This window comes from Cryptotermes secundus, unplaced genomic scaffold (genome assembly GCF_002891405.2).
Source record: "Cryptotermes secundus unplaced genomic scaffold, Csec_1.0 scaffold632, whole genome shotgun sequence".
Lineage (NCBI taxonomy): Eukaryota > Metazoa > Arthropoda > Insecta > Blattodea > Kalotermitidae > Cryptotermes > Cryptotermes secundus.
The window spans coordinates 397,705-425,030 of record NW_019738356.1 but is presented as its reverse complement, the minus strand read 5'-3'; the positions used below and the strand labels follow the sequence as shown (position 1 = coordinate 425,030).

At 44.2% G+C, this 27,326-nt stretch overlaps 1 protein-coding gene across 3 annotated transcripts in view; it reads left to right on the top strand.

Moving 5' to 3' along the window:
- The window catches only part of LOC111870858 (cyclic AMP-responsive element-binding protein 3-like protein 2), a 224,555-nt gene that overhangs the window by 161,926 nt on the left and 35,303 nt on the right, over positions 1 to 27,326 (top strand). For all 3 annotated transcript variants that reach the window (XM_033754019.1, XM_023863450.2, XM_023863448.2), the window contains one exon: positions 15,838 to 16,051. In XM_033754019.1, coding sequence (XP_033609910.1) covers positions 15,838 to 16,051 — 214 coding nt within the window. The remainder of the gene's footprint in view (positions 1 to 15,837; positions 16,052 to 27,326) is intronic.

Sequence of the window (27,326 nt, the reverse complement as noted above, 5' to 3'; positions counted from 1 at the left end):
CCACTGTGACGTGGCACAGCTTCCCGCTGTGACAAGGCACCGCTTGCTACTGTGACGTGGCACGCAACGCCGCTGTTGACACGGGCAACAGGCAAAAGCGAACGGAATAAAAGCCGGCTGAGCAGCAAGCGAGAGTTAGTTTGTGATCAGGAGTTAAGAGTGATTGATCAGGAGTGACGCAGTTAAAGTGTATCAGCCGCCGAAGAGAGTTCTCAAGGCTACAGCCTACGAGTTGAGTTGAAATCCAGCCAGCAGTGAGCAGTAAAGAGTGAGTTGAATTGTAATAGTCACCGATTTCAGTTGTAAAGAGTGAATCGTGATAGTGTGAAGAGATTTGGGTGTAGGGTTTGTAAAGTGTGGAAACCCGTAACATTGTTATAATTAATTGTAGCCGATACTTGTAGGTTGTTAAATAAACCAATTAACAATCCGAACGCCGTCTTCAGTAACTAAACACGTTACAATACTATATATATGTAGTATGTCTAAGGGACGGCCTGAGCTCTGTAGAGAAGAGAAAAGAGTCTTTCCCCTGCCGGGAATCTAACCCCGACTCGTCGGTTAAGCAGCCCGGAGCCCAGTCACTATACTGACTGAGCTTCATGCAGGGTACCTGAGCAATAGAATTCAATTTCTAAAAGGATATCTGGGAAGCCTAGGATCCTCGAATATTAAGGAGCTGAGTAATGAAATGCATGTACGGTGACACGTGACTTGGATTATCGGCTGTCCTGGCTGAGGTCCTTAGTCCTTCCAGTCAAATTCCGGGCTGATATCTCGATTAAGTCACGAGCGGTTCTCGAATTACTCATCCCTCGGTCAACCGAGCATGGTCTGATTTCCTTCTCGAGGACCGGAGAGGAATTTCGCGCGCCCCAGTGACGCGGAGAGCTATGCTGGCGGGGAGGTAAGCTTCTGGTAGGGCCACGCATGCCAGACAGGTCAAAGGGTGGGAATCAGACGAAGTGTAGTCGCTGATACCTCCCGGTTTGCGCTAACAAACTTACCCCGGAAAAATCTACTAAGAATTACGGGGTTTTCGGACTTTGTCTAGATCTATTTTCTAGAATACCGGACGATGGACAAGAACTAGAACTAGTTTCTAGAATACCAGACGATGAACAAGAACTAGAACTAGTTTCTAGAATACTAGAAAATGGACAAGAACTAGAACTAGCCCTAGAAGTAGAACTATTTTCTAGAATATCGGGCAATGGGCAAGAACTAGGTATAGTTTCTAGAATACCGGACGATGGACAAGAACTAGACCTAGTTTGTAGAATACCTGTCGATGGACAAGAACTAGAACTGGTTTGTAGAATACCGGACAATGGACAAGAACTAGAACTGGTTTCTAGAATACTAGACGATGGACAAGAACTACAACTAGTTTCTAGTATACCAGACGATAGACAAGATGGACAAAGTCCGAAAACACAGTAATTCTGAATATTATACATTGACAGAACCCTTTAGAATCTGCTGTTACCAGACCTTCAGAGCCTATAGAGGAGGCCAAGGCCCACACAGGGCTGTAGCGGCAGTAGCGAAGGTGAAGATATGGCCTGAATTGCTGGAAGCCCGTTCAAAATGTGCACGAAACAGGGGACACGAATAGAAGCAAAACGTGGATGGGTTTTGGAAAGGAGCCGCGCAGATCTCGCCTGTATTTCACGTTTGTTCCAGGACCTACCCGCGCGTTTGCAACGTTTTCTAGTCGGGAACTGAAACCGATTGTGACGTAGCAACTTGGAGCGCCCACTACGGCTATACTAACTAGGTCACAAACATCAACCCCCCACACGGAACCTCAACTTTCGCTTGTTGGTAGGTTAACTATCTAAATCAGCGGTTTTGAACTAGGGCCACAGTGCCCCCAGGGAGCACGTGACAACTCATAACTCTGTACATGAGGTATCTTTCTACAATTAACCAAAACGTATCAGTGTTTTTGTTAGTTTCTCGTTATGTCGTTTCCATAGAAACCAAATGAAAAATGAATATGAGTGAAGTAGAATAGGACCAGAAGATGACCATTATAAACGGCAGTGTTTCAGTCGGTATTACAGTGTCTTCACTTGTTATTATAATGTTACGTATTTTGGGGTGTGCGTGACTTATAGACGGGTTTTGGATTGATGGCCGGATTTGTTGTACACTTACACAACTTGTTACTGCACTACACAAACCGCTATATGACTCACTGTGTCTTCTTTTCTCTATCGACTAAGGGTGCCGCCCCAAGAGACTCCCTCAGTTCTCATTCTAGCTCAAAAATAGGTTGGCGGTTTACAGCTAATCAGTTCATCTTGGCGTTAAAATCCCTTGAAACTCACGACCAGAGATCTTTTTTTTTTTTCAACTGAGTCCTTGCGGTAATAGTCCTTATGTAACGCCCTCTCTGGCGAGAAGATGCGTTTGCCTCGGATTGTCCGCAACAGAAAGCACCGTTTCATAACAATACCTGTATTTTTAGAGCTGCATAGAAAGGACAGTTCTTAAACTGTTGCTCGTCTAGTCGTTGCCGCGCGAATGTTTTTACGAAGCCATTGCCTAGCAATGAACGTTTGCTCTGGCTCAATTATTCTGGCTTTTAGGCATGATGTGAATAATGTCGGTGCCGAAAGATTTATATTATTTTATCTTCATATAAAACAATAATAATAATAATAATAATAATAACATGTATTTTATGTTTGTGAAAGAAACGGGAGCACGCGGTAGTTGGTTGAGGCACCATTCTACGAGCCGAAAGGTCGCGGGTTCGAGTCCCGATGAGATCATAGGATTTTTCAATTTCCTAATCCTATCAGCCCCACTATGGCCCTGGGGTCGACTCAGCCTCTAACAGAAATCAGGAATCTTCCTGCGGGATAAAGGGCAGCCGGTGCGTAAGGCTGACAACCTTACCGCCATCTGTGAGCCGACTGTCTAGAAAATGTGGGCGCCTCGACGTCTCACAGCCCTATGGGCCTCCTATCACACAATCCACGTGGAAATGACTGAGAGAAAATTTGTGGGCTGGTTTTCGAGTAAATGTACGAGTATTCGTTAGGACTGCTCGCACAAGTGGCTGAAAGTGCGGGCAACATTTGAGGAGACCAGGCAACGTTATGGGCATTAAAGCTGTATGTCAAAGGTCAGCCCTGACAAATATTAAAGTTTATTGGGGATGTATAAGTCGCGTTATCTGCTCCCACGTTCTGCATTGAAATAATCGCTGGTTTGACTTGACAATCATGCGAAATACATAAATTCGCTGAGTGGGCAAAATGCTTCTTTTTTTATGTTAACACTTTTGAGACGTGGAGGTAGGAGTCAGGAGTTGTCTGCAGTGCAGCTGCATTTGTCAGTACAACAGTCGTGACGCATCAGTACTGGGCCCAACATTAAGAACTTCTCCTGGTTTTCCTTGCAAATATGAACACGATTTTCTCCGGTCCCTTCAGGCAAATGCCTGGATGCTGAAATTAAGATACTCGAATCCCTTACCCTTATTCACTATTATGCAGTTATTCAACTCTGTATAATCAGACTTAATAACAGCGTCATTAAAGGAACTACACGTAAAGACCGTGTGCTATGGTAGGTGGCCCGCTACCTCCATCTTCAGGGTAGTAGATTAAGACTCATATTATTCTTGCTTGTGACAACGTGTAGTCTGGTAGATGCGTACGAAAATTTCTGAGAACTCTGATGATATATCTTTGGGGCCGAAATTTCATAAAGTACACAAGAAATTAAATCTTTTCGTAAATTATTTTCCTCCTAGCCGGTCACGGTAGCCGAACGGTCTGAGGCAATGCACTGTCTTCGCTCGCTCGGAAGCCGGGATCGTGGGTTCGAATCCCACACAAGGCATGAATGTTTAGTATGTGAATATTCTGTGTTTAAGTTGTCCTGGGTTTATGTAGAAGAGGCCTAGCTTCGGGCTGATCACTCGTCCAAGGAGTCATATCGTCTATAAAATGATAAAAAAAAATCTCGACACCGTAGGGTATAAGAGGAACAAATTAAGTAAGTAATTTCCTCCTAATCAACGTCTAGAAATAATGGAAATTTAGCATTTATCTAAATATATCGACCTCAAAGTAAAAAATTGATGTTTGGAAATATTCTCTGTCTTATGCGAGGGAGTTAAATTGTACAAGGACCTTGGAAGAAGAATGTATAGACACAGGAGTCACGAGAATTGTGAACCAAGGCTTGCATGACCTGCCTTGGTATTCGTGACGCAGTGAAAGGCTATATAAGGAGGAACAGAAAATATTTTTACTGACATTGTCTAGGACAGTCTGAATATATGTTTATATATACGTATAGCCTTCAATGTAAGTTGCTTTCTGAGTCTTCATAGCCTGCGGGTAACGTGTAACGGTGGAAATATGACGGATGTTTGCCACGACGGCTTCGATATATCGCTTTCACAGAGACGGAACCACGTCTAGTCGCCCTGTGACTACAGTGGCAAGCATCTACTCTCGTTTCTGAGGCGCTTCTTGCGATTTTGTAAGACCTCATCAGACGAGGTTTCGGAAGTACCGTATTTACGCATGTATAGGCCGCACATTTTTTGCCAAAAATTCAAAAGGAAAAGTGGGGTGCGGCTTATATTCGAAATATTCGAAATCACACTTCATTATAAAAAAATTATATTCATAATTAGTAATACAGGGTGTTCTACTCCTGAAATAATATTCCAAGAAAATTATTTTTTCTATAATTTCTGTCTGAAAATTGTGCTGCGGCCTATACATGCGTAAATACTGTAGTTCTCAAACAAATTATGTTAAAAATTATTATTGTTTCATTATTATCTCGGGGCACGCAGCAGCACAGTTGGTTGAGGTACTATGCTGCAAGCCGGAAGGTCGCGGGTTCGAATCTCGATCATATCGGATTTTTCAATTTACCTAATTCTTCCAGCCGCACTATGGCCCTGAGGTCGACTCAGCCTCTAACAGAAATGAGTACCAAGAACCTTCCTGGTGGTAAAGGACGGCCGGCACGTAAGGCTGATTTCACCGCCATCTGTGAGCCAAGTGTCTAGAAAATGTGGGAGCCTCGACGTCTCGCTACCCTATGGGCTTCCACGGCCTGATACAGGGATGGCTCTACCTTTTTTACTTTACTTTCATTTTTATCTCACTACGTGTTTCGGCAACAGGCCCGTCGTTATGAGATGTAATAAAATAGGCCACACCGCTGCTTTACAGGCAGAAGGCCTCGTGCGACAGAGTTTAATCAGAAATTAAACATTTTCCAAGGAGATAATTCACTTGAAACAACCAACTTTAAAACAGGATCTTGTGTTATCTGGAACTGGGATAGCGAACGAAACACGTTCCCACGGAAACGATTTGAATACAACAGTGAACGGTGTTTTCTGCTTGGTCCGAGCCTAGATGTGATAACCAAGAGAAGTGTAGAAGTTAGTCAGTATTCAGCTGGCGGAACAGACAAGACTTGGTCAGTGCAGTTGAAGAATCCCCACTGTTAGAAACCGTCACCAGGAAACGTACTGGTGAAAACAGTAGACTGAAAAGACTTAGCGTGTGCTGTAGTGATTTGTAAAGAGTGGGGATCAGCGATGGCTCTATATAATTAAATGTAGTGACGAGTCGTGTGTTAAAGTGGTCAGTAAATACAATTTCGAATCCAGAAGCACTGGATAGTCACTCAAAATTGTAACAGTACGGCCCTGACGGTATTCATTTTCTGGGAACTTAACACACGATGTCGGCAACGGATTCCAGTGTAGAGAATCAAGGGATTTATGTCTTAGAAAGCATGCGATTTTATATAAGTTAGGGGTCGCTGACTCTGGTCTGAAATTGTCAAAAATGTAAGATTAAAATAAAGAAAAACATCCAATTGAATATTCATGTTCAGATGCATGCGAGTTGTATAGTGTGGCTTCTCTTTCAAAGCGTGTGTGAGCATGTCTCTGTCTTTATCACGTCTTGCTGTATTCCTTATTCTGATGCCGTCTAATGTGATTCTGCTACGCGTAAGAGGCCCACATGAATATTAGCCCTTTTAATGACTGAGTCAGAATCAGAGGTACTTTATGATTAGCGGTTTACAACAAATCAGTTCGATTTGCCGCCAAAACCTCTTGAGGATCACGACCAGAGATTTTTTTTTGCAACTGAACCCTTGCGGTAATAGTCCTTATGTAACATCCTCTCTGACCGAGAAGATGGGTTTGTCTCTCATGAACATGCTTGGCCTTGTCAAGTGTACGTATCGCTTGTTATTGAAAGTTCTTCCTTATGCGCTAAATACAAGTCCTGTCAATACAGGCTTTGCAAAGCAGATCGTGTCTATGTTACTCGTACTTATGCTACAACTTATGCTACTTGAACGGTCAAACCTTGACTACCTCCAAGTTTAAGCCTCTTATACTTTGAATGTCTGGCTGAATTGCTTCTAAATAATATATATAAATCCAGTTCTTACCTCACAGGAAACATATTACGTCTCCATGACAACAACCAAACGGTTAATGCTATTTAAGGAAATAATCGCTGTTTATTTTCAGAACACACACAGATACACTGTGTGGGCAGAATGCAGATTTTTAGCATGTTAAAGCAGGTGGTATGTATAGTAACCACTGGGCCTTTAATTATCTTTTTGGGCGGGGGTGCAGGTTATTATATGACGCTGTTAGGAGCTAGAGTACACAGCATCGGGCGAAAGGATGGCCAATGGATAATGAATTGAAAAAGGAATGGGATGGAAGGTGCAAACCCATGAAGGAATAACGGCACGAAGAAGAACGAGATGTACATAAAAATGTGTAACACACAGTAAGTTCATTATGGAGGGCCGCGCCATAGCTCAAGCGGTTAGTCGCTGGCTTCCCACCACGGCGACCCGGTTTCGATCCCGGGTCTGGTCAAGTGGGATTTGTGGTGGACAAAGTGGCGCTGGGGCAGGTTTTCTCCGAGTACTTCGGTTCCCCTGCCAATCTTCATTCCACCAATTGCTCCACAATCACCCTCACCTATCATCTGGGGCTGGTACAATAGGCCAGAAGTGGCCGCAGTACAAGGGACTTAGTCCCACCCCACTAGCAATAAAAAAAGTTCATTATGGAAGAGTCGGAAGATGGAGGCTTGGAGAGGAGATTACTGTTCAAATTTCTATTTCTGCATAGGGTCCAGGCCCACCAAACCTCCTATCTAGTGCACAACGGTGTTCCTTTCCCGGGGCCGAGGGGTGAAATCGGCTGTTCACCTTCATGTAATGCCGAAGTTAATACGTGGATCTGTGCCTCCAGGCCCGTCCCCCAGTAAATCTGCATTACGTGGTGCTTAGTTAAGCACAGGGGAAAATTTTCCCCCGTGTTTACAAAGGACGGCAGACCCATGAGTACATAGCTCCAAGAGGCCATAATGGCGTCCCTAAATGCATTTTCCACGTCTTTTTCTTTACAAGGGGGTGGGGGTGTCTGTGTTTTAGGGCCCACATTCCTCAGTTTCTTATGTTCTCGCCTGACATCCAATTCTTTATATCGCATCTAGCTGTTAGTCTGAATAGTACTTAACTATGTTGTGGGATGCCGTGTGGTCTGGTAGAATTTTACCGAAATTCCGGGGTGGGATATACACGTACTGCCTCCATTAATGACTCTACTTACCACTTGCTTGCTTGGCCTGTTTTTCTACCCTGAAGATGGAATGCGTTCCTTCAATATGTCTGTAAACTTTACCGGACTATACGGCATCCCGTAATGTAAAATGAAGCAAGGCTACTGTACGTACTGTGTCTTGTTGCTTATTTAACGACACCGTATAACGTCGAATGCTGTAATGATTGGTGAGTAATTGGTTGAGAGGGATATGAAACATTCGCTCGTGGCCTTACTTTTATTCATTACCAGACACTCGCCTGGAGAGACTGAGGAACACCAGGACGAACTTCAGTCCAGAGATTCGAAACGGGCGCCTTCTGTTTTGATGTCAGAAGCGTTACAGCCTCACTTAACTATCTTGGTCGATTTTGAGTTACTTAAGGACACTCGCAGGGCCGCGCCATAGCTGAAGCGGTTAGTCGCTGCCTTCCCACCGCGGCGGCCCGGGTTCGATCTCGGGTCTGGTCAAGTGGGATTTGTGGTGGACAAAGTGGCGCTGGGGCAGGTTTTCTCCTAGTACTTCCGTTTCCTCTGCCAATCTTCATTCCACCAATTGATCCAGTCACCCTCACCTGTCATCTGGGGCTGGTACAATAGTGGCCGCAGTACAAGGGACTCGGTCTCACCCCACTAGCAATAAAAAATAATGACACAGCATCGAGAGTGAATATGCAGTTGTCGGGTGAGTGAGAACTGGGAAGGGAAACCAATGTACTCGGAGAAAACCTGCCAGAAATGCCACTTTGTCCACCGCAAATCAGACTATCCAGGATCGAACCCAGGCCTCTGTGGTGGAAAGGCAGTGGTTGGTAGCCCGAGTTACGGCACGGCCTATCCTGGCCGTCAGGCTTCAGTTTGTACGAGAAAGGTTGGGCCCAGTGCCTCAGTTGACAACTTGTTGCTGACCCACGTCTGTCTGTGCTTGGTGTAGTGCAGATAAAGGATCTGCCCTTGTGTGTACGCCACCGCAAATGGACCTGTAGCTAGGTGGCCTTATTCACTGTTGCAACATTGAAATGCAGGCTTTGGGGAGGGGGTGGATCTGTGACTACGTTCCATCAAGCCCCAAATTCTTAACCACACCCATATGATCTTTTAAATATAAGCAGAAGTTCGAGCATAAACGGAATAAATCACGTCGCTTTTTTATTGACATATAAAGGTAAAGTTGTCCTTATGCTTATGTAATTAAACACTACGCAATGAAGGTGTATGGGGGAGTGGATGTATAGATCCACATTTTCTTGTCCTCGGCACTAGTTGGAGTTGGGTGATCAGCTTCAGCACCAGACGCTTTACCCCCGGTACCCATTGGATAGAAGGTTGGGCGGACCCTAGAGCCGGTCTGGACGACGTGGAGAAGTGAAAATTCTTGTCCCTACCGGGACTCGAACTCCGACCCTTCGGTCGTCACTGATATTTAATGTGTAGTGGTTAACGTTTTAAATTTGTTTCCAAAGTATCTGAGGTTCCTTCAACAGTGACTAAGTAAGATTCATATCGTCTGGTATGTTACGCCGTGTAGTCTGGTAGGAATACTGAATTCTATGCCTGTGTCGAATCGTATGATGGTCGAATTGGAAGGAATTTGGAAGGAGCTGTCGTGGCTTAATCAAAGTATTGTTTTGACATAAGCTTTGAGGCTCTGAAGATGAGTTCGCCAACCCGGGGATGGCCGGTGTCCCGCACAAGATCCAAACCAAGCGCCATCCGTTACCGCTGGGTAAACCTCTGTAACGTGGTGTTGTGGAGTGAATGACAACTAATGGCAGTGGAGAGGAAGAGAGCCAGAAAATATAAAACACGTAATCATGTCAAGAACATTGAGGTTGGCAGGGAATGTAGCACGAGTAGTTGGGGATGTATACGGGGTTTTTGGTGGGAGAGCCAGAAGGTAAGAGAACACAAAAGAAAACCTAGACGTAGATGGATCTTAGAGAAATAGGATGGGGTGATATGGATTGGATTGATATGGCTCGTCATAGGGATCGATGGTGGGCTGTAGTTAATACGGTAATTATTTTTTGGGTTGGGAAATTCTTGAGTAGTGAGCGACTTTTGGCTTTTCAAGGACTTAGCTCCATGGAGTTAGTTAGTTAGTTAGTTAGTTAGTTAGTTAGTTAGTAAGTTGGTTAGAAAATAAATTGTAAAGAATGTGAGGAAGTGAAGAGAGAACAAAATAGAAAAAAATTACAACAGATGAATAAAATAAAAATGTGAATTAGTGATAACAAACTAGTACATTGTATGCCTTGCCTTCACTTTAAAATAACTAAAATATATGTCCATCATATATATTGACAAATGTCAATCGTAAAAATATTGAAACTGTTCAGGATTCCCGATCGCTACGTCGTATCTTATTACGCCAGTCACACATACCCAGCAGACCCAACAGCATAACGCACGCAGTCGCGAGAACAAGACGCAACAGAAACACAATACACACGATAGGGAAGAAGAGCTCCAACAGAGTAGGATGAGCATGACTGGCGTAATAAGATACGACGTAGCGATCGGGAATCCTGAACAGTTTTAATATTTTTACGATTGACATTTGTCAATATATATGATGGACATATATTTTAGTTATTTTAAAGTGAAGACAAGGCATACAATGTACTAGTTTGACGTGAATTGAGTAGCACCTGAAGATGGCATTTTTATGCCGAAACATGTAGTGAGAGTGAGAGAAGAAGATAGATAAGTGTACGCACTGCAAGACGGATTAAACAAATCATGAACTTAAATCAGTGCAACAGGACGCTAAAATATAACATTAGTGATAACAAATTAAATAAAATAGAAATTAAAATAGAGAGGGAAATAAACATAAAAATTAACCTGAATGCCAAGCTTAAGGGAAAGGTTATAGTGGAGTAAAGTTGAGGGAGAAACAGTATTGTGACATGTTGTGCAATGGAGGACCACCCCGCGAGCGGTGGCGTGGCAGCTCTGGCCTTGGTGACGTGGAGTGTGAGTCAGCGCTCCGCCCTCCCCCCCCGCACTGTGACACTTTGACACGTTACAGTATATTGAGAAATAAAGTTTAAGAACCCCGAAATGGGCTTTTGTCCAAGTCCCTGGAAAGGGTTTGTTTCCATAGGACTTTGGGTAAAGGCCAAGTTTATGTACACAGCCTCGAAATCAGGGCGTGTCCTTTGACGGTTACTTCCTTCGTTCCTTCAGGGAGGACATTGTGGGGCCTCCATGATTCTTTCAGCAAAACATCATCTTCCATCTTCATGTTACTCTCTGTCGCTCTCGCCAAGGGGCACCTGCATGCTGTTACTTTGCAATTCTTGCAAGGATCACTGAAAAGGAATGGAGCCAAGGCCTTGCAAACAACTTGCAATAGTTCCCCCTTCTACCCGACAAACTTTAGAATATCATATAACATAAAGAAGATCGGTTCACCAGTGTGGAAATTAACACGTTCGACAGGAATCCATAATTGTGGCATTTGTCCAGTAGAACAGGTCAATACACTCCGCGCCTGGGCAAGGAGATACTTGTTGGTCGGCTCACGGTACCACGGCGCGTGGGGGAGAGATTCTTGACCTATTGATTTTAAAATGAGGGCTGTCCATTTGACATTTAGTGCGAAGGACAGCCAGAATAGGATCGAGACAATTACATAATCCACCTGGCAGGCTGACATTGCTCTGGAGTATATTCCTGTGATTCTCGGTTCGATTACCTACCGGGACACTGAGTTTTTTTCGTGGTTTTCCTTAGTCTTTCCAGGCATATACCGGAGTATGCCTCGGTTAGGTCACGATCGTGTTCTTCCAGATCTTTTTAATTCATCCATTTGACGCTATATAGTCTAGCTATTGATAGCAATGTTACAGGGAGGTTCTCTCGGTCTTTTAGTTGCTTCTTTAACGATGCTGTCGATATATAAACTATCTAACGTCGATGATAGGATTATTGATGAATGTGTAGCAGTTGGTGGGATGAAAACTGGTAGGGAAACATAAGTGTTTGCCACTTTGTCCACCACAACTCTAGCATATGACCTGACTTTGGATCGAACCCCGGGCCGCCGCTGTGGGAAGCCGGCTACTATCCGCCTAAGCTATGGCGTGTCCGTTAGAGCAGTGATTACAAATTTAGTGATGTGACACCGTACAGTGTGGTACATTCTAATGCGCGTTTTGGTGGAACGTACTGCGTCCCTTTTATACCCTGAAGATGGAGGCAGCAAGCTGCTCGGCAATAATTGATCAGACTAAACGGTGTCATTCTAGAAAACAATCTCGTAAATGGTATTTCTGTAAGTTGTACTCACAAAATATTATTATAGGGATCTGAGGCCGATATGATATTCATAGAAAATTTTAGTTTAGGAAAGCCTGAGAGGAAGACACAATTTGGGTGACCTGGACATAGATGGGAGAATCATATGAATATAAATATTAATGAAATAAGAAGTGCGCTACCTTCTGGGATGTAGCGCCGTGTAGTGCGATAGAAGTGAGCCGACTTTTTGAAAGAGGAAAGTGGTTCATGTTATTATTGAACCCTGAAGATGGAGGCAGCACGTAACTCCGAACCGTCAGTAACCTTCTACTATTCTACACGACGTCGTGTTCCAGACGATACTCTTAATAATTCCTCAAATCTCCGTCTTGTATCGGTGCATCCCGGGAGTGTTCGTGGCTGCACATCCTTGTAGCTATGACACGAACCAAATTCCACAAATGTAGCCGATTCCGCAAGATGTTCGCGTCAATTCCGCCCGTCACAAGGTACAGATTACAACACAAAACATTGTAGACCATATCATCATAAGTCGAATGTCAATTTTCCATACGTGAGATTAGATATTATACATTGAGACACGTGTCAGCTTTTGGCTGCTAGCACCCTCTATTAGTATGAACAGTTATATCCATTAAACTACTGATGTACTTCGGCGGCTGTGGGACCTCATTACGTTATCCTTTTTTATCGACTGTGAAACGTGACCGCATAAAAAGTCGAAATAGTTTCTGACAGCAGATGTCGTAAATCTCTACAGAAGTTTATTTTATTAATTATGCATGTATTTTAACATAGTCTGACGTGTTGCGCAATGGAGGACACCCCCCTCCTTCCCCACCGTTGACGTAGCAGCTCTGGCCACGGTGACAAAGCAGATGAGTCAGCGCTCCGCCCCCCCCCCCGCACTGTGACGTGGCACAGCTTCCCGCTCTGACGTGGAACCGCTTGCTACTGTGACGTGGCACGGGAAATAGGCAACAGCGAACGGAATAAAAGCCGGCTGATCAATAAGCGAGAGTCATTGTGTGATCAGGAGTGACACAGTTGGAGTATAGCAGCAGTCGCGGAGAGAAGAACCGGACTCTTGTGATAATCACTGATAGTTTGTGATAACTGAGAAGGTAATTGGGAGTGTGTAATAGAGTGACACTTGTATAGCTCCCGTACTGTGAATACGTGAAGACTCTTGAGGACAGAGTGAAGAGATTATTGCGAATAGGTTTATAAAGTGTGAAACCCCGCAACAGTGTTATAATTAATTGTAGTTACGACTTGTAGGTTATTAAATAAACCAATTAACAATCTGAACGGCGTCTTCAGTAACCCAACACGTTACACTGGTGTCAGAAGTGGGATAAACACGTTACAATATTTTGAATTTATTTTACGCAAATAATTTGAATAAGTTGGCAAACTATTAATTAAAACAATAAATATATTAATAATATTTGTTAACACAGATTGGAAGCATTTGATATGGCGACGACAGCGCGGACGAATCGTGTTATGCTACTGAAACATTGATCGGATATAGGCACAAGAAGGTAGCATCAGATCACTAAAAAATCACCAATATTTTATGTCTGGGGTCGAATAAACGATGTCGATTTCGATGTGTTAATGTCGTACATCAGTCGGGAACGGCCTCTATGAGCTGATTTGTTTAGTTTCGGGAAGGAAAGCAATGCCTGTTTCTCGGCGTGTGCGTGCGTGTCTACTGTGCCGGATAAACAAGATACAGCGATAAACAGCGTTGCAGGAAAACCCAGTTAGAATTATATAACGGCCGATCCTTCGCAGGTGACCTAACATTCCAAATTTAATCTGTTACTATCGAAAAACTGGGTTAGATTAGCTTTGCCAGCATAGTGACTAAGTTACAGGCTTTTTGAATTACGAAACCACTTAGCATATTTTAATTTATATGACGTTATATTTCCTAACTATACCAGGAACATACATGTGTTAGTATTCAAAAATAAGCGTCGACTGTCTTTTTTTTTCCCATGTAGTGAATCGTATCTGAAATGGTTTGCAAGTCTATTCCGAAGGCCGTCGAGTTCTAGTATGTCCTGCAGTAACGGGTAATCCCCACCTTGAGCGTGTTCTTGTTATGCTTATAGAAATAATGCATTACCACAGTTTATTCTGAGAATAAAATCAACGTAGCCCATGTAATATAAGCGATTATGAAGTACAGTTTTCAGCAAAAGTTAATATTTGAGGAAAAGTATTTAACAATAACTTGTATAATTGGTTTGAAGTTCTCACTCGTTTGCTTTCCTACCATGATATATATATATATACATATACAGTGTCCGTCTTGCAGTGCATCCACTTGTACCTGTCACTTCACAACATGTTTCGGCACCATAGTGCCATCATCAGGTGCTCCATTTACACTAATCTATTGCATTGCATGCCATTATGTCAATGTAAAATTATTTAAAAAGTATTTTAAAATATTCGTCAGTTATAATTAATTTTTTGTATACTAAAATCTTGTTAAGATATTCATCTTATCTGTCCCAATTCAAAACCCGCGCATGGTTCCTCCACTATGGGAGTCGTTCCTCTTATATGCCGTGTGTATCGTGTCTCGTGATGCGTGTTCCCTTTTTGGCTGCGGGTGTTGTGATGTAACGCCCTGTCCCTTCAGTTGCAACGAGTTCTGGAGAACGTCGATAGAGGCGCCACTTGCTTGTTTGCTGTTGGCCATAGGCGCACGCATTTGCGCATACGATACTCTATGTCTGGGCTGTAAAGCATCGAATGGTATAGACCGTCTACTATAGAAACGAGGGGGCGTCATCGTTAGTGACGTAGACCGTTACGTCATCATTAGAAAGTCACTAAATTTGAACATACTTACACAGGATGAAGTTACTGACGCAAGATATGAAGTGCCCTGGTTCGTGTGGATGGACTTTAGGATGACCCCATGATTTGGAAGGGATTTGAGAAGGAAGCGTTCGATCATGGTGTATTCAGAGCACTAAATAGGCATTTTCCTTGTGGGGCTGTGGAAAACTGCGAGAAATCTTAAGATCTGATGATGTTCTGGCCGGTAAACTTTACAGTTTGAACCAACATTTCTACCGTTAGTTTTCGCAACAAAGAGTGACGTGAAGATAATGGTCTTATGGGATGTGATCACCTTGTAGTCCTGAAAGATTTACACTGGTGAATTTCTACCGGACGGTACGGCTTCACATCCCAAAGTATAGTATCCTCCGGTCGTGCCATAGCTCAGAGTCGCCGGCTTCCCACCGCGGCGGCCCGGGTTCGAGCCCGGACCAGGTCATGTGGGATTTGTGCTGCACAAAGTGTCCCTGGGCAGGTTTTCTCAAAATACTTCGGTTTCCCTGCTAATTTTCATTCCTCTAATTGCTCCACACTCATCATCTGTCATCCGGGCCTGGTACAATACCCCAGTCTCACCCCCCAATGAGAAAAAAAATAATACCTTAGACTTGTTTTCACGGCGGTGTTTATGAAGAATGCCGTCTTCTGGGATTTGGCTCCCTGTAGATAATTGTTTAAACCGACGTTTCGGAGGAACGTATCGCTTCCATATTCAGGTTCCTCGCTCGCCGATATTTATACCCTGAAGGTGGAGGCGATACGTTCCCCCGAAACGTCGGGTTACACAATATCTACACGGCGGCACATCCCAGAAGACAGCATTCTTCAAACACAGTATCCTTCAAGATTTTTGTACTGCGTTAAGTTATAATGTCTGTTATTAAGGGGCCGACGCCCCTTTTGCACCGCCCTCTAAAATCGCTGGTTCTGTGAGATTCTACTGAGAGTTTCCTATACAACGCAACCGGAAGGCATGTACTTATATGACTGTGACTCCTTTGCCCGAGTGCCCGCTGCACTGTAACACTTCCGCTGCTAACAACCTTTGTTGTGTCTTTCAGGCCATCTCGGAGGCATTCAAAATGGCCACAGATCCAGACCTTGAATGGACCGCAACAATCCTGGACGTGAAGCCACAGGTCATCCTTCACGACCGTCTCATGACGGACGCAGCGCTGGGCACAGCTCCCATCAAGTCGGAACACTCATACAGCCTCACTTCTGATGGCGACTCCATTCCGGACTCGCCGCTCAGTCTCGACAACAAGATGGACGGTAAGGACGATTTTGCTGAGCTCTGGGTGGACTGCGTGCCACAGGCTTAGAACTAATATATAGGTGCCCCAAAAGAAAATGAGGTTCTTAAACGTAATTACTTACAATATTGTTAAGATTCCAATCGCCAACAGGTGGTAACTTTGTGGTTAAACTGGCGTTTGTTTGCATCAGCTGTTGTCAAGTCAAGGGGACGAGATAGGAGGGGCATGTAGCATGCATGTGAGAGGAGGGGATTACATACAGGGTTTTAGTGGAAAAATACAGAAAGATAGAAGACGCTAAGAAAACCTAGGCCTACATGGGTGAAAACAAAAACTCCGTGGCCTGTAGTCCGCAAGCGAACTATGCCGACCGAGCGACCGCCGCTTGTTGGCGAAGTTACTGCAAACTTTAGCGGATAGAGAGTGTCGCGTGGTAAGGGTAACGAATCCCTACGGACGTTAATATCGGTTTTCTAGACCGGAGCCGCTATTTCCTTGAAATAGCTCCTCAATTATCCTCACAGGCTGAGTGGATCCCGTTCCAGACCCACGACTTCTCAGAAAATCTGGTAGCGCTGGTAATTGAACCCGGGACCTTTTGATCTGTAGCCAGGAACTCTGACCAATAGACCACAGAGGCGGTCCCTAAATGGGAAAATAATATTAAAATAGATCTTAGAAAATGGGGTGGCTTGGTATGAACTGGATTCATCTGGCTCATACAGAGAATAGTGTTCCTGTGAATACAGAAATAAACCTTCGGCTTCCGTTGGGAATTTCTTGAGTGGCTGAGCGACTGTCAGCTTCTGAAGATGGGCTCGCCTTTGGATAGTTTAGTTGGTTCTCAGCAGGATACGCACCGGACCGATGTGAAATTGGGGTTCAGTTCCGTGCAGGGGCAAGAGAATTTACCCTTTTCCACAGAGTCCAGACGGTACAGGGATCCACCCAACCCCCTGTGCATTCAATACCTGGGACTCACTCTTTTGTCTGGTGTAATGTGGCCGCAACGTGAAACTAACCACTCACCTCCATCTAGTACCGAGGTTAAGTATGTATGTACAGAACTGGAACTATTACATCAATCTCGTGTTTACCTTGGTTTTCCACTTACAGCCTGTTTTGGCAACCGTGGTAGCCTATTTGGTATTGTATCAAATTTCATCGAAATTCGAGTAATTTCGGAGTTGGAACATCTAGATGGATAAAGAGGGGTCTCTCGCAATTATCCATTCAGTTTATACATTTTATGTAAAGAAGGTACACAAATCGGTCGTTATGGCCTCAGAAAGGAGGGAACTGATACCTTGAAACGTTTCCGTACAAGTGAACAATAAACACAGTAATTAACTGTCACACTTATGTGATATATGAAGCGCAATTAAACATTCGATGGACAGTGGAAGAAGGTTCTAAGAACTGAGAATTGTGAAGCCACTGGAGTCTAGAATTCGTCTCCATATTATAGACATGTTTAAGAATTCAGTTCGTACGTCGAAGAAAACACATTACGCCTCCGCTACAAAGCCCAACCGGTTAATGCTGTTTAGGGAAACAGTCGCTGTTTACTGTGAGAACCATACAGAACACACAGCTACACTGTGTGGGCAGAATATATAGCAATTCAGTCCGTACCTCACAGGAAACACATTATGTCTCCGCTACAGAGCCCAGCCGGTTAATGCTGTTTAGGGAAACAGTCGCTGTTTATTGTGAGAATCACACGGAACACACAGATACACTGCGTGGGCAGAATATATAGCAATTCAATTGTTACCTCACAGGAAACACATTACGTCTCCGCTACAGAGCCAACCGGTTAATGCTGTTTAGGGAAACAGTCGCTGTTTACTGTGAGAACCATACAGAACACACAGCTACACTGTGTGGGCAGAATATATAGCAATTCAGTCCGTACCTCACAGGAAACACATTATGTCTCCGCTACAGAGCCCAGCCGGTTAATGCTGTTTAGGGAAACAGTCGCTGTTTATTGTGAGAATCACACGGAACACACAGATACACTGTGTGGGCAGAATACATAATAATTCAATTCTTACCTCACAGGAAACACATTACGTCTCCGCTACAGAGCCCAACCGGTTAATGCTGTTTAGGGAAACAGCCGCTGTTTATTGTGAGAACCATACGGAACACACACATACACTGTGTGGATAGGATGTAGATTCTTTCTAAATGATAAAGGAGGTGGTTCGTATTATTACCACAGTATTTTAGACAGGCAAACAAACGTTTTAAGTTGGACATCGCTGTATTCTGGAATTAGACATCGTTTGGCCTTATATATCGTAACCAAAGTAGGAGCAGTCTTCCCAGAACTTATGAAGGTCTCTCTGTGCCTATTCAGTGAAATATTCAGGGCTGTAATGTGTAAGGGACAGTAAGTGGTAGGATGGTCTGTGGAAACCCTAGCCACAGATATGAACTGCAGATTTTCCATTTGATTTTTAAACCGCCATTTTATTAGGGAACCGGGATAGCTCAGTCGGTATAGCGAATGACTGTGGACTGGACGACCGAGGGGTCGGGGTTCAATTTCTGGCAGGGGCAAGAGAGTTTTTTTATCCATATCCTGCAGGGGAACCGTCAGTATAACGACTGGCTACGGGCTGGACGACCGAGGGGTCGGAATTCGAGTCCTTGTAGAGTCAAGAATTTTCTCCACTTTATCCAGACCGGCTCTGGGGCCTACACAACCTCCAATGGGCACCAGGTGCTCTTTGCCCGGGGATAAAGCGGCCGGCGCGTGAAGCTGACCTCTACAGAGTGCCGAGGTTAAGATTGGGGTGGATGTGTATTTCCACTCCCCCATACGTCTTCACGGCGTGGTGATTAATTAAGCAGAGGAACAACTTTACCGTTGTATTAGTTTCAATAGAGCCATGTTTCCATCTGTGATAAGGAAAAACTAGTGTAAACGCACACGCGTGTGCATTCAGCCGGATCCATAACTGGTGTGTGGTATATGTACCGTGCTATGAATAGTGTGCGAAGTGTTCTGATGCTTTGTTTTGCTAAGTGTATTATGTTCGTACAAGTGTACATCGCACCTGCAGTTTACTGGGTTACGTCAACGTTTGCAGGAAACAGAGGGGAGGTATTGTAACAAGTGGTAAATTCTTGTCATCAGAGGTTGTTTCTCGGTGGATTTGTATGTCAAATTTGTTTGTTTGATAGAGGGTAAAGCAATAGGAAGTGGACGTTGCTGTTAGCAGAGGAAAGAGTTGAGATGTTTATGCTGGCAAGACTGCATTCGAATTGATTTTTCTTTTGTCTAGCATTACGAAAGAACGAATTTACTCTAATTAACGCTTAAAATTCGTACCTCACTGGAAATACACCTCTTCTCCTTTGCAGGTTGTAAGCGGTCAGTGCGGTTTCAGGAAATAATGTCTGTCGTTATTCTGAGAATCACGCTTAACGCGTAAACTGTGTAGGCAATATTGGGAATCATTTTATAGAAAGCGGTGCGTATAGTGATCACTCCTCATTAAAGGGTTTTAAAGCTTAAAGTTTACAATCCTCATCACATGCATTAACATTTAATGTAATTGAATTTTAGCCACAGAGTGTTTTTAATTGTTTAGTGTGATTCTGCGAATAAATGGCGATTATTTTCCTATATAGTTCAGTCAGTGTCTAAGCTGCGGGCTGGCCGACGGATGAATTGAGGTTAGATTCGAAGCGGGGAGGAGATATTTCTCTTTTCTGAACCGCCTGCGGACCGGTTCTGGGACCCGTCCAGTCTCCTATCCAATGGATACCGGGGGCTCTTCCCCGGGGGGTAAATCGGTTAGGGCGTGTAGCTTATTGCTGACCTCCATCTAGTATCGAGATTAAGAATGCTGGGAGGTATACATTAACCCTCCATACGTCTTCACTCTGTGATGCTTAATTAAGTACACGGATAACTTTACGTTTGTATAGCTACACAAGAAGTGAGAACATAGATACTGAGTTTCAGTGGAAAATAAAATTACTGATAGATTTTTCTCTTCGATTTTTGTGCCGTGTGAGTGTGGACAGTGTTTCCGACGCTTGGAGGTACATACTGCTTCCGTCTTCAGGGACGATGTGACTAGGGTGAGTGAGTGTTCATGTATATGCAGGTATTTGTCGAGCAGACCTATGGAGGAAGGGTAGGGACTGGTTCCAGATCCAGGTCTATAGAGAAGTCCCCGGATTGGGCACAAGCCTCTGTTCTTCCCCCATGGGTCTGTTGGACCGAAATCTATCTGTACACGGACACTCGACCGCCCTTCCCATTTCGACCCTGAAGATGGATGCAGCATGTACTTTCGAAATGTCGGCAACACTTCTCACATACACACGATACAGTGTCCCAAGGGCAGAGGCAACACGAACAGAAAACTACCGTTAAATCGTAAGACGTGTAGTTAAATTTGTTGATCAAACTGAGATGTTCATGCCTTCTAAACTTGACATAAACCATTCTTGCCCTAAGCCATTGTTGATATTTTCCGAACAGTGGAAGAAAACACCTGTCAGAACTGCGGCATGAAGCTGGAGCTCGTACATGGAGCAGCGTTGCAATGTTACGTGGTCACTGGGGCTAAGCGGACGCCGTACTAACTGGACACTATCAAGTCAATCACTGTTCATTGTACAAATAAAACAGTTAGCTCTTTTATATTCGGGTTCGCTCTACGGTTTACTGGCCTCCAGCGAAAAGAAGGCAAGGAAAATGACGAATAGCCCTGGGTGACATTGATCATTTATGTTACTGTTCATTTAGTGATACTGAGTTTTGGAGTAATACCTTCTGATAATGGTAACATTTCCCGGAAATCGTACTGATGTTTTCAGTTTGCACAGTACGTGCGGGCGGGATTGATTGCCTCGCCTTCTCGTCTTTGGAGGATATTACTTTCTCCATCTATCCTTCAGACAGCGTGTTTGAACCCCTTTTGGTGGACATAACCCGTATTTTCAGGAAGCATTTTCACATACCTCTTTATCTCAGAGTGAAATTTCACGCACCTCTTTTATCTCAGAGTGAAATTTCACATACCTCTTGATCTCAGAGTGAAATTTCACGTGCCTCTTGATCTCAGAGTGAAACTTCACGCACCTCTTGATCTTAGAGGGAAACTTCACGTACCGCTTGACCTCAGAGTGAAACTTCACGTACCGCTTGACCTCAGAGCGAAACTTCATATACCCCTTGATCTCAGAAAGAAACTTCACGTACCCCTTGATCTGAGAGTGAAACTTCACATACCCCTTGATCTGAGAGTGATACTCCACAAACTCCTTGATCTGAGACTGAAGATCTCAGAGAAACTTCACGTACCTCTTGATTTCAGAATGAAGATCTCAGAGAAACTTCACATACCCCTTGACTTCAGAAAGAAATCTCAGAGAAACTTCTCGTACCCCCTGATTTGAGAGTGAAACTTCACATACCCCTTGATCTGAGAGTGAAACTTCACATACCCTTAATCTGAGAGTGAAACTCCACAAACACCTTGATCTGAGACTGAAGATCTCAGAGAAACTTCACATACCTCTTGATTTCAGAATGAAGATCTCAGAGAAACTTCGCACATCCCTTGATCGCAGAATGAAACTTCTCAGCACTTTGATCTCAGAATGAAGCTTCACGTACATCTTGATCTCAGAGTGAACATCTCAGAGAATCTTCGTTTACTCCTTGGCCTCAGAGTGAAATCACTTACCTTCTTTCGCTTGCGACTTTCCTATTTGTCTGACTGCATGTTGTCGTGCACTGTGAACACGACAAGGTACAGAGACAGTTTCATGTTAAACAAACTTCAATTATTCCATGCACAGGAAGACTTGCACATGAACCGAAGCTGCCAAGGCGTTTCTAGGCCCGTGCGACCTATGTTTGACATTGCATGAAATATATTTATTGTTAACTACAGCGCAACGTATGAAAATCTCTAGTTTCGCATTTGTCTTTCTAAGCAAAATAAAAGGATATAAATCTGCGTCATGTTTTCATGGAACCGGATGTATGCTGACGTCATAACATTCAGATGCTGTCTTGGGCAATATTAGTCTTTACCTGTCTAGGAGTGTTCTGTAAGACCAGTAGCGATTGAAATTAATTCTGAAAGTGTGAATCTGTTACACTTTTGGTGGGATCCTATGGACGGAAGATATGCCCATCCTAAGGGGGTTTTTGCCCCATCAAAAGTCACGCAAAACTGTGTAGCGTTTCGGAGTATAGCCTTAATGTAGGCCGCGCCATAGTGTAAGCGGTTAGTCGCTGGCTTTCCGATCCCGGGTCTGGTCAAGTGGGATTTGTGGTGGATAAAGTGGCACTGGGGCAGGTATTATCCGAGTACTTCGGTTTCCCCTGCCAATCGTCAGTGCACCAATTGCTCCACAATCACCCTCACCTATCATCTGGGGCTGGTACAGTAGGCCAGAAGTGGCCGCAGTACAAGGGACTTAGTCCCACCCCACTAGCAATAAAAAAAACGGCCTAATTTACTGATAAGATTGCGGTCTGCACGACCGAGGAATCGGGGTTCGATTTCAGCTGGGGGAAGATATTATTCTCTACAGCGTCCAGACCGGCTCTGGGGCTCATCCAATGGATATAGGGGGATACTTCCACGAGGTTAAATAACTGGGGCGCGAAGCTGACCACTCACCTCCAACTAATGCCGATGTTTAGAATATGTGCAATTATACCTCATCTCCATCTTAAGTCCTTATGGCGAATTGTTTAACTATGCACAGAGACAGCTTTGTCTTTTTAATTCGCATATGGGGGGGGGGGAAGTCCAGCTGGGTCCACTCGGCACATCGGCCACTGATTGGCCTATTGTACCTGCCCCGGGTGATTATGATGATGGAGAATTTGGTTGAATGAAGATCGGCAGGGGAAACCTAAATACTCGGAGAAAACCTGCCCCAGTGCCACTTTGTCCACCACAAATCTCACTTGACCAGACCAGGGATCGAATCCGGGCCGCCGCGGTGGGAAGCCAGCGACTAACCGCTTGAGCTATGGCGCGGCCTCAGCTTTACTTTTACTGAGTCTCGGCTTCGACACCAGTTATCCGGATATATAGATATTTTTTGATTGAGATAAAACGCTTAAATTGTCCCTGTACTTACCCTGTTCGCCATGAAGGCGTATTGGAGGACGGAGCTTCACGCGTTCTTACCCTCAGCACTATTCAGGGTGTTTATCTGTGTACCTCTTGGTTGGAAGGATGGGTGGCCCCAGAGCCGGTGTGTTCGTGGTCATGAGAAAAGTCTGTGCGAGATTCAAGGTTATCCATGTCGTCACTGGGATGTGAACCCACTGCCTATGACGTCATCTCGGATGACTGCAATCTTCAGAGAAATATTTTATTTCGCGGTTTAAAGCACAGCGACAAGTGTTTTGGGTCTGTTGACGTAGGCCAGAGGAGAGACTGGAGGGGAATAATAGGCAGGAAGAAAGAAGCGTGCAGTACTTCCATTCCCCACCACCCATGGGACATGTTGCCGTGACTGCAGTATACACACGCAGAACTTTTGTGGGTCAGACAGTGGTACAGTAGTGAACAGGAAGCAGGAGCCCACATCACGGTCGTGATACTGCAACACGCCGCTTATGAAAGGTCACGCGCATGCTGGGCCTGCCTGCTGTTTCAGAGATGTGCAACTAGTGGCCCGCTGTCATATCCCAATAAAGAAAGTGGCTTCATCTGATTTTTGCCGGGGGTTCACACAGCACTGACTGTGAAGACTTCTGTTATCAAGTTACGGCATGTAACATTTCGGAGGAACGTACTGCCTCCATCTACAGTGTCGGAGAGTAATTAGCTGTGCTTGCTGTTTACTTGCCTGGATCACTGGCCCTAAATATGAGGACAGTGAGTTCCCTTCCGCAACTTCTGTAAACTTCTGTCGCACATCCTCAGAAGATTATGCTCTTCGATACTGATTTTCCTACTCTGTACGCAGCCTAGTGCTGGGTCAGAGATGAAGCCCCAAACTGAAAGCCTGAGGTTGTGATAGTGTGCTGCGTGATCAGGGCTGTCTCATGCCTCAGGTTCGACGATAGATAATTATGGAGCAATGGTGGAATGGAATTAATAAGGGGAAGAACGTAAGGAATTTGCTGAGAATCCTGCTTTAGCCTCATTTCATGCAACATGAATCTCAGGTGTAACAGCCTGAGCTACTATATAACAAATTACATTATGTATCGTCTAGCCGAAACACGTAACTTTCTTTTAATACGGACGAGGTGGACATAGCATGTAGTACGAATGGGGCAAAAGAATGCATATATGATATTGGTGGGAAAGCCAGAAGGAGAGAGCCACTGGAAAGACCAAGGCGTAGGTGGGTGGACAGTATTAAAATTGATCTTAGATAGGATGGGATGGTATGGATTGGATTGACCTGGCTCATGATCGGGACCAGTGGAGGGCTCTTGTGAACACGGTAATGAACCTTCGGGTTCCATAAAATGCTGGGAAATTCTTGAGTAGCTGCAGATTTGGCTTCTTCTCAAGAAAGGCTCAGCTCCATAAGTAAGTGAGTGAGAACCCATTCGGTACTGCGGCCACTACTGGCCTGTTGTACCAGCCTCGGATGATAGATGATGATGACTGTGGAACAATCTGTGGAATGTGAATTGGCAGGGGAAACCGATGTACTTGGAGAAAACCTGCCCCAGTGCCTCTTTGTCTACCACAAATCCCACATGACCAGACACGGGCTCCAACCCAGGCCTTTGCGTTGGGAAGCCAGCGACTAACCTCCTGAGCTATGATGCGGACGTAGGTGTAGATGAAAGATTAATATTAATACGGATCTTAAGGTGTGGATTGGATTCGTGTGGCTCAGGCTATAGATCCGTGGCGGACTCTTGTGGACACTGCAGTGAACCTTCGGGTTTCATAAAATGCTGGGAATTTGAGCAACAGTTGGCTTCTCAGAGAGCACCCCACCTCATGAAGGTAGTTAATGAAACTGGGTGAAGGGGAGATTGTGGACTCATTTAGTTTTTCTTAAGATGGCGGGCCAGTTACTGTCTTGAGAACGCGATAATGAGCCTTCGAGTTATATAGAAGACGGGAAGGTTTTTTTTTTTTTTGAGAAGCTGAACGATTGGTAGTTCCATGTGAAAGACTGTTCCCGAATTACGATAAACCCTGACTTAATTAAAATTGATAACTTTATATTTTCTTTATTTTTACAACTTATAATACTTATTTGGTCTCAAAACAATCCATTTATGGCCTAAAAAAGGCTAGATAGCATATTTTTTGGAAGGTTCTTTAACATATATCTGTTTCCAACATGGAAGTCTATGGAAAATCGATACTCCATATACGATAAATCGATTTGAAATGCGATTTTCAGGACGATATTAGAGTCGTAAGTCGAGAACGGCCTGCATTAAAGACTCAGGGACAGTATTGCGCCGTGGGAGAGCTTTACAATAGCATAAAATGCTGTGTATTCTTCAAATCGATTGTGTTTTCAGCATGACACAAGGAATCGTGACTGTGGCAAGGTTCCTATCATCGCCCATCTTCGTCTTCAGTGCATCTGCCTGCAGCAATTGCAGCTTCGCTGTTCGCTAGCTGAGACCCCCAGAATAAGCCAAATGCCACATTTCAGATACATCGTCAATTATGGACCTACATTTCAGATACACGTAACCAAATTATAGACCGCCTCTGTGGTCTAGTGGTCAGAGTTCCTGGCTACAGATCCAGAGGTCCCGTGTTCGATTCCCGGCGCTACCAGATTTTCTGAGAAGTAGTGGGTCTGGAACGTGGTCCACTCATCCTCATGAGGATAATTGAGGAGCTGTTTCAAGGAAATAGCGGCTCCGGTCTAGAAAACCGATATTAACGTCCGTGGGGATTCGTTGCGACACTCTCTATCCGCTAAAGTTGGTACTAACTTCGCCAACAAGCGGCGGTCGCTCGGTCGATATAGTTCGCTTGCGGACTAAATCCACAAATTTTTTATTGTTTGTAACCCAAATATATAGCGTCGAATGGTAGGACGATTGATGAATTTTGAATTGGAAACGATTTGGAAAAGTAGTCATTGCCTAATCTAAACATTGTACACGCATTTGCCTAGAGGGACTGAGAAAAACTACGAAAGGATTCAGTTGGGATGGCGGCCAGTGCTTCTGTCGAGATTCGAGTCGTGAAGCTTATAGGAACACGAGTTCAAATCCTTACCGCTATGTCAACCCTCTCCCTTAGGGGTGGTGAGTGATTATCTTGGTAACAAACTGCGCCGATAAATGGCTGCACGCGATGGTTGCAGATAATTCCAATTCTACCGCAAGGTGGATCTGGCAACATCACTTTCTGTCATCAGAAGTCGTCATTTCCATTATAAATATTTATTGAGAAGTTACTGAAAGCCGTATTTTACATTTCTTTCTTTAAATTGGATGTTATGATTGTCAATGCGTGAAGCGGAAATCCAAGCGAACGTATAAATAATTATACATTCTTGCAATACTGACCGAAGTGTACTGTCCGTGTGTTTATACCTGGCCGCTCACAGCAGAATGCGCAGTGGGTTCGGTCTAGTTCCTTGAATGAGATAGGGAATGTAGACTGTATGTGAATTGTACTTTTTTTTTGGCTTATTTTGGACTTCGTCCAGTGATTGAGACTAGCTGTTTCTAACGGGCCCAACTGAGTAGGTTTATCCTTNAAGACGGAGACAGATCCGGTCTCCGAAACGTCGTGGTCTTTGTCTTTTACATACCAGACGATGGGTGAAGTCCAAAATAAGCCAAAAAAAGTACAGTATACACCATCGTCAGAATCCTTTCAAGTCTATCTGTATGCGGGTTATTTATGGCCGTANCTTATAGGAACACGAGTTCAAATCCTTACCGCTATGTCAACCCTCTCCCTTAGGGGTGGTGAGTGATTATCTTGGTAACAAACTGCGCCGATAAATGGCTGCACGCGATGGTTGCAGATAATTCCAATTCTACCGCAAGGTGGATCTGGCAACATCACTTTCTGTCATCAGAAGTCGTCATTTCCATTATAAATATTTATTGAGAAGTTACTGAAAGCCGTATTTTACATTTCTTTCTTTAAATTGGATGTTATGATTGTCAATGCGTGAAGCGGAAATCCAAGCGAACGTATAAATAATTATACATTCTTGCAATACTGACCGAAGTGTACTGTCCGTGTGTTTATACCTGGCCGCTCACAGCAGAATGCGCAGTGGGTTCGGTCTAGTTCCTTGAATGAGATAGGGAATGTAGACTGTATGTG